The sequence below is a fragment of the Pimephales promelas genome, chromosome 9 (assembly GCF_988280905.1).
Source record: "Pimephales promelas chromosome 9, fPimPro1.hap1.1, whole genome shotgun sequence".
Classification (NCBI taxonomy): domain Eukaryota; kingdom Metazoa; phylum Chordata; class Actinopteri; order Cypriniformes; family Leuciscidae; genus Pimephales; species Pimephales promelas.
Window position 1 is genome coordinate 38,954,909 of NC_142777.1, and position 8,729 is coordinate 38,963,637.

The following is an 8,729-nucleotide window of genomic DNA, read 5'->3' on the forward strand; positions in this document are numbered from 1 at the left end:
TGACACTGGTTTAACTTTAGCCTGACACTGGTTTAACTTTAGCCGGACACTGGTTTAACTTTAGCCTGACACTGGTTTAACTTTAGCCGGACACTGGTTTAACTTTAGCCGGACACTGGTTTAACTTTAGCCTGACACTGGTTTAACTTTAGCCGGACACTGGTTTAACTTTAGCCGGACACTGGTTTAACTTTAGCCTGACACTGGTTTAACTTTAGCCGGACACTGGTTTAACTTTAGCCGGACACTGGTTTAACTTTAGCCTGACACTGGTTTAACTTTAGCCGGACACTGGTTTAACTTTAGCCTGACACTGGTTTAACTTTAGCCGGACACTGGTTTAACTTTAGCCTGACACTGGTTTAACTTTAGCCTGACATTGGTTTAACTTTAGCCTGACACTGGTTTAACTTTAGCCGGACACTGGTTTAACTTTAGCCTGACACTGGTTTAACTTTAGCCGGACACTGGTTTAACTTTAGCCTGACACTGGTTTAACTTTAGCCTGACATTGGTTTAACTTTAGCCTGACACTGGTTTAACTTTAGCCGGACACTGGTTTAACTTTAGCCTGACACTGGTTTAACTTTAGCCTGACACTGGTTTAACTTTAGCCGGACACTGGTTTAACTTTAGCCGGACACTGGTTTAACTTTAGCCTGACACTGGTTTAACTTTAGCCGGACACTGGTTTAACTTTAGCCTGACACTGGTTTAACTTTAGCCTGACACTGTGTCAGAAAGTCTTTTATTTTGAAACTGTAGTGATATAATTTCCGTTCTGTGTGCGTCATTTCCTTATTACCGACTGCATTCTGTGGGATGGTAGCCCTCGTGTGCGTAATATAAGTGAAAGTAAGTTTCTTTCAGTAATAAGATGCAAATATTGCCATCAGACTTGTTTAGATATTGTTTACTGTAATCTTTTTTCCTGTTAAGTCTCTTACATGCATACTTTGTGTGTATTTCGGTAGTTAATAGGTATTATGGGACTGTTATAAGACATATCGGACTGGAGATTGTTTCCTTTACACTATTTCAGCTTTAGCTGTATTCTTGAGTGCTATATTTCAGTTATTATGTCCTTTAGTCCGACAGTTAAATCGTGTTTAGCCGATGTGTCGTCTTTAGACGCGCTTAGAGTCTAGTTCCCGCTCCGAGCCCCTCACGTGCTGAGAGCATGGGTGCAGTTGCGCTCGCTTCCACTAGAGGGAAGTAAAGAACGCCGAATCCATTTAGAATGTATATTTGGCCATTAATCCGCTTGTATACTAGTTATTTATGGCTCTTTCCGATTTATATTTGACTAAACTGATTTGTTTTAGAATTCTAATTCAATGTTTATTATTATATTGGATATTACTGTATACATTTGTACATATTCATACTTTGTACATCGTGACTAATATTATTTTATTTTCTTGTTTCTTTTATAGACCACACACACAGAAATGCATATATTACTGTTTGTACAACGATGTCTATACTCAAACTTCAATAATTAAAAAGTTTGCTGGAATAATTTCTCCGTGCCCTTCTCCTTGACCGGAGCTCTGTCAAAAGAAACTGTCAGACCAGTATTATCCCTTCAGAGCATTGCACTCTATCACATGGTCCTTCGAGCCGGATCTGACAGCCTTCTGGAGACAATATGGAGCCAGGACAACCATCTGCAGATCCAGCAGTGCGTTCTCGACCCCAGCGGGAGATACAGTTACCAGCATCCCTTGCAAACTTTGAAGTTGGGTACAGACCGAGAGTTACAGTACCTCCTGCCTCCAAAGCTGAGGAATTCCGAGAAGCAATCCCAGCTCACAACATCCCGATCCTTCATCCACCTTCACGGCCGTTGGTAAGAGCTGAGTCATGTCGATCCTCAGTATCTTCTCATCGTAGCAGAACGAGATCTCAAATCAGTGAGGCCTTATCAACTAAGAGGTCCGTTGCAGAAGGGCTATCCGCACTACAGAGTGCCATGTTGGAGGAACAGGTCAAGCGGATGGAATTAGCAGAAGCACAGCGGCAGATTATGGAGCAGACTCTAGTGGACGAGCAGTGTACTCTTTTGGACAAAGAAGCCAGAGATGCTCTCGAGGAGAAGGAGGAACTTATCAGAGAACAAGACCGGCATAGACGTCGACTGGAGGAGAAAGCGCAGATGGCATATAAGAATAAAGAGGCTATCACAAGGCATCAGATGCTTCGACAGCGACTGAAAGAGAAAGAGATGGAATTGGCGCAAGCAGCTCTAATCACGTCTTTCCTGAAGGAAGAAGGAAGTGAAAGTCCTCGTTCTTCCAGGCCCCTTAGTGAATGTGAGTACAACCCAAGGTCCTCATCAGAAGCTCAGCCTCTTATACTCGACTCATCAAGTGTACATGGACTGCTCCATTCTACTCCTATTCATGTTCTCACACCAGTCTCCAATGCAGTCATTAGTTTATCTGACTCGACCAGTCCTCTATCAGTCCAGCCTGCTCCACAAGTGAGTGCTTATACTACTACTAGTATGCTCGCTCAACCTCAGCCTACGTATATTACGATGCTCCCCCCTCCTCCTCCTGAAATCATCAACCCAGCGTCACAGTCGGCTCCTAGACCAGCTGTGAGTGCCGTGACTTCACGTGCTCCGCCACTGTCAGTAGAACAGAGTATGGGCCGATTTCGCCAGCCACAGATGGTCTATAACCAAGCCCAGATCCGACATGTGCCTCCACCTGTTAATCCTTTACAACCAGTGCTATCAGTTGCCAACACGCAGTCCTATCCTTACCCTAATGTTCCATCTTTGGCACGACCGGGCACAGCGCCTTTAGATTACAGGGCAGCACCAGGCACAGACCTCATGGAGCTTCTAGTTGCTACATCTTATGGCCTTCCTAGACCTACTCTACCTCACTTCACCTCAGGTAAAGAGTCAGACTTTGCCCTGCTCAAGATGGCTTTGGATAATCTGCTCAATACACATGCTCACCTTACAGAGCAGTTCAAATATCAAGTCCTCCTCGACCATTTGAAACTGCCAAGCGCTCATAAGCTAGCCCAAGCCTACATGCACGATCCAAAGCCATACACCTCAGCTCTCCAGGCTCTCCAAGATAAATATGGGCAACCGCGTCAGCTTGTGCAGAGTGAGCTTGGTACTATCTTAAACTCACCTCCCGTACGATCTGGAGATCCAGAGGCGTTTGATAACTTTGCTCTATCAGTACAAAGTCTTGTTGGCATGCTCCGCTCCCTTGAGGGTGAAAATGGCTATGAACTACGATGCGGCTCCCATGTCGACAGGCTGCTCAGCAAATTGCCTACTAACTATCGAGATGGGTTTGTGGAGTACAGCATAAACCGCGGCATCCTGAGGACTGGCACTGATCAGACCTATACACTTGAAGACTTCTCTGTTTGGCTTCAGTTAAAGTCACAAGCCAAGCGCATTTCATCTCGAGCAGCTCTGATGTTCCAAGACCAGCCTAAGCCAGTTAAGGGCCAAAGGAAATCCCAGGGTCCTTCATCCAACGTGTTTTACAACACTGAGAGCCGAGCAAAGGTAACCCTTCCAGATCCTGTTCGTAGCCCAAAGTCACCTAAAAGTAAACCCAGTATGAAGCCTTACTGCCCGTACTGCGATGCCCGTGAGCATTACCTCAGTTTATGCCCCAAATTCAAAACGCTCACTCCATCAGAGATTTCTACCTGGATTAAGGACAGAGGCTGTTGGAGGTGTGGCAGAAACCACAAACCTGAGGCATGTACTCTGAAAAAGCCTTGCCAAGTGTGCAAACAGCAACACCTGACCGTGCTCCACGAAGTATGTTCCCAAGAGGCTAAGAAAGTGTTAATGGTCAGTGCTGCTCCCAACACTATATACTTTGACCGTCCTAGTCGTCCGAATAAAGTCATGTTGAAGCTAGTCCAGGTGCGCCTGTACAATGCCGAGCACTCTCTGGAAGGGTTTGCTATCCTGGACGACGGATCAGAGAGAACCCTCATCCTTCCCTCAGCAGTCCAGCATCTCCACTTACACAAAGAACCTGAGAGTTTGCCTTTGCGTACTGTCCGCCATGAGGTGATCCATCTACAAGGAGCTGCTGTCTCGTTTGACATCTCCCCGGCTCATTCTCCCAAAGAAAGGTACAACATCTTTCATGCCTTCACTGCCGGTGAGCTGAGCCTGTCTGAGCATAGCTATCCTGTCAAGTTGCTCATGCGCAGATACTCCCACCTGCAAGGTCTTCCTCTGCCGAACGTTGACAAGGTCCAACCTCTCCTGCTGATAGGCTCTGACTTCCCACATCTGCTGCTTCCCAAACAACCGATCCGAGCAGGTCCTCCTGGGAGCCCTGTGGCTGTGCGTACTGCTCTTGGTTGGACATTGCAAGGCCCCGCTAACTTCAACCTCACTGGTGAGCATTCACACTGTTACTTCACCATGTCTCCTAATTCAGAGCTGCAGCGGCACGTTGAACGACTGTGGGAAGTTGACATAAACCCGTATGCCAACGCCAAGACTGTGATTCGCTCCAAAGAAGATCAGCAGGCCCTAGAACTGCTAGAACAGGGCACTGTCAAGGTAGATGTGGATGGAGTACCAAGGTATGCCACTCCACTGCTGAGGCGCAAAGCTAGACCTAAACTCTGGGCTCCAAAGCATACATTGCTCCCACAGCTACGGAGCATAGAACCTCGTCTAGCCAAAGACACTGCTTTAGCTAATACCTACTGTCAAGAAATCCAGAAGCTTGAACAGTTGGGTTATGCCAAACCTCTACCTCCTGACACAGTAGACAGCTCCACAGAGTCCTGGTATCTGCCACACCACGTTGTTCACCATAATGGTAAGGCGAGGATTGTCTACAACTGTTCCTACCAGCACAACGGCCAGAGTCTCAATAGTCAACTGTTGCCCGGTCCGACCTTAGGTCCTACTCTCCTCGGTGTACTTCTCCGGTTCCGAGAACACAGTGTGGCGATCAGTGGTGACATCAAATCGATGTTTCATCAAGTTCGACTGTTACCAGAAGATAAGCCCCTTCTCCGTTTTCTCTGGAGAGGTATGAAGAGGGAGGAGGAACCAACAGTATATGAGTGGCAGGTTTTGCCATTCGGGACGACATGCAGCCCCTGCTGTGCCATATACGCCCTTCAGCGGCATGTGAAGGATAACAGCAGCGGTTATGAGGACATCTTGCACCTTGTGGAGACTGCCTTCTACGTCGACAACTGTTTGACCAGTGTCACTAATGCTGATGAAGCCAAGAACATTGTTGACCGGATGCGTAAACTGCTCTCAGCTGGAGGCTTTGACATCAGGCAGTGGGCCAGTAACATTCCCACAGTTGTTGAGCATCTTCCCTTGGAAGCGAGAGCGGCAAGCACTGAGTTGTGGCTGTCTCAACCTCGACAGGATCCTGAAGAGCCAGCTTTAGGCCTTCGATGGAACTGCCTTACCGATTGTCTTGGGTACCGCCACAGACCAGTAGAGTATTCACAGTCAACTCTGAGAAATGTCTATAAGGTGCTGGCAACACAATATGATCCCATAGGATACTTGATTCCATTCACTACCCGAGCGAAGATCCTGATTCAAGACCTGTGGAGAGTGGGAGTTGGTTGGGATGAACCTATTAGACCAGAGGCTCTGCTGGATATCTGGAGACAATGGGAAAGTGAACTAGTCCATCTTCCACAAGTGGAGATTCCCAGATGCTATGTCCCATCAGTAGCAAGCATTGGTTCACTCAGACGTGAGGCACACATCTTCTGCGATGCCTCTGAAAGGGCCTACGGGGCAGTCGCTTACCTTCGCACCCAAGACAATCAAGGTGAAGTGCATGTTGCCTTTGTGATGGCTCGGTCACGAGTTAGCCCTCGTAAACAACTGTCTATACCACGTCTTGAGCTGTGTGCTGCTTTAGCAGGAGCCCAGATGGCTAAAGTCATTATGACAGAACTGTCAATCCCTTCACAACAAGTCAATCTCTGGACTGACTCGATGACAGTTTTGACGTGGCTCAATTCCGACTCGTGTCGCTACAAGGTCTTTGTCGGCACTAGGGTCGCGGAAATTCAAGAACACACTGAAAGCTCGACCTGGCGGTACATTAACACAACTGACAATCCAGCAGACGACCTTACTCGTGGTAAACCCTTGCTCGAGCTTAGCCAGCCGAACCGGTGGAGCCAAGGTCCACCATTTCTCCGACAACATCCAGACTCCTGGCCAGTGCTTCAGTTAATAGAAGCCCAAGAAGCTGACGAAGAAGAACTTCGGAAGACATTGTTCTGTGGAGTCACCACCTGCTCTCCAAACACGACCCTTATGTCTGATATAGACAATTGGGACAGTCTTATCAAGGCTACCCATGAGAGCCTTCACGGGGCGGCTGATGGCCAGAATAGTCCTACCATGACAGCAGCTGATGTCCAAACAGTAGAACTACATGTCATCAGACAATCTCAGAGTGAGTCCTTCCCTGAAGAGGTGAAAGCTCTGGCTGCTGGTAAGCCCATCTCGAGACTGAGTCGCCTGCTCATGCTTGCTCCCGAGTATGATGAAGCTGTTGGCCTAGTGAGAGTGGGAGGTAGACTACGCAGGGCAGAAGATCTTGACCCAGATGCGATACATCCTATCATCCTTGATCCCAAATCTCATGTTACACAGCTGCTCATTAAGAAATATGACTGTGAACTGCTACATCCTGGTCCCGAGCGGGTCTTTGCCGAGATGAGGAGAAGATATTGGATCCTCAGAGGAAGAGAGTCTATTAAGCGTCATCAACACGGCTGTGTTGAATGTCAGAGATGGCGCGCTACTCCAGTGGTACCTCAGATGGCAGACCTACCCCCTGCCAGGCTTCGCTTATACAAGCCACCTTTCTGGTCTACTGGGGTCGATTGTTTCGGTCCCTACAACGTCAAGATTGGCCGGCGGACCGAGAAGCGGTGGGGTCTGATTTTCAAGTGCATGACGACGAGTTGTGTACATCTTGACCTACTGGAGAACATAGACACTGATGCTTTCTTGATGGCTCTCCGCCGATTCATCGCCCGTCGAGGCAAGCCATTTGAGATCCTGTCAGACAGAGGAACCAATTTCAGAGGTGGAGCCGCGGAGCTACAAGCTAGCTTCACCGCTTTAGAAGGTCCTCTCCAAGAGCAGCTGGCCAAGCAGCAGATCGAGTTCCGTTTCAATCCCCCTGGGTCTCCACACTTTGGAGGAATGTGGGAACGAGAGATCAAGTCGATTAAGTCAGCTCTCCAAGTCATCCTTCAGGACCACACCGTTGCCGAACCTGTGCTGCAAACTGTACTAATTGAAGTGGAGGGAATGCTCAACGCTAAACCGCTTGGGTATATCTCATCCGATGCTGCAGACCCGGATCCTGTTACACCAAATCTGCTATTAATGGGACGCCGTGATGCATCACTCCCACAGGCTGTCTATGCATCTAGCGACCTTCTCGGCAGAAGAAGATGGCGCCACAGCCAGATCCTGGCAGACCATTTCTGGTCCAACTTCATCCGTCGCCATCTCCCGGATCTTCAGAAGCGGTCGAAGTGGCACAAGGACACAGATAATCTGACTGCTGGCCAGGTGGTAATGGTGGTAGATTCGCAGCTACCCAGAGCCCAGTGGCCCATCGGGAGAGTGGTGAATACCCGTTCCGGCCTGGATGGACGAGTCAGGGCGGCTGAAGTCAAGATCAAGGAACAGACTTACCTACGGCCAGTTGTGCGCCTTGTGCGATTGCCAGCCTGGGAGGATGAAGACGACTCCAACTAAGTAGACTTTCTTTGGGGATTCAAATTTATTGCTAAATTTGGGGGCGGCTATGTCAGAAAGTCTTTTATTTTGAAACTGTAGTGATATAATTTCCGTTCTGTGTGCGTCATTTCCTTATTACCGACTGCATTCTGTGGGATGGTAGCCCTCGTGTGCGTAATATAAGTGAAAGTAAGTTTCTTTCAGTAATAAGATGCAAATATTGCCATCAGACTTGTTTAGATATTGTTTACTGTAATCTTTTTTCCTGTTAAGTCTCTTACATGCATACTTTGTGTGTATTTCGGTAGTTAATAGGTATTATGGGACTGTTATAAGACATATCGGACTGGAGATTGTTTCCTTTACACTATTTCAGCTTTAGCTGTATTCTTGAGTGCTATATTTCAGTTATTATGTCCTTTAGTCCGACAGTTAAATCGTGTTTAGCCGATGTGTCGTCTTTAGACGCGCTTAGAGTCTAGTTCCCGCTCCGAGCCCCTCACGTGCTGAGAGCATGGGTGCAGTTGCGCTCGCTTCCACTAGAGGGAAGTAAAGAACGCCGAATCCATTTAGAATGTATATTTGGCCATTAATCCGCTTGTATACTAGTTATTTATGGCTCTTTCCGATTTATATTTGACTAAACTGATTTGTTTTAGAATTCTAATTCAATGTTTATTATTAGGGGTTCAAGCACGAAGTGCTGAAACCCTATTGTAATTGTATTGATTTTTATTATTATTATTATTATTATTATTAGGGGTTCAAGCACGAAGTGCTGAAACCCTATTGTAATTGTACTGATTTTTAGGTGTTCAAGCACGAAGTGCTGAAAACCTATTGTAATTGTACTGATTTTTATTATTATTATTATTATTATTATTATTCCGCCGTAAAACGCATCGTGCAGCCCAAACCGTAAGAGCTGGATCTTTGAAACTTTGACAGCTGGTAGTACAAAAAT

General features: G+C 47.1%; 1 protein-coding gene across 1 annotated transcript; it reads left to right on the forward strand.

Moving 5' to 3' along the window:
• Nucleotides 1–744: 744 nt before the first annotated feature.
• LOC120470711 (uncharacterized) lies at nucleotides 745–8,417 on the forward strand. Its single transcript, XM_089135151.1, has 2 exons — nucleotides 745–855; nucleotides 1,437–8,417. Exon 2 carries the CDS (start codon nucleotides 1,652–1,654, stop codon nucleotides 7,781–7,783), a length of 6,132 nt encoding a protein of 2,043 aa, XP_088991277.1. The 5' UTR covers nucleotides 745–855; nucleotides 1,437–1,651; the 3' UTR covers nucleotides 7,784–8,417.
• The last annotated feature ends 312 nt before the right edge of the window (nucleotides 8,418–8,729 follow it).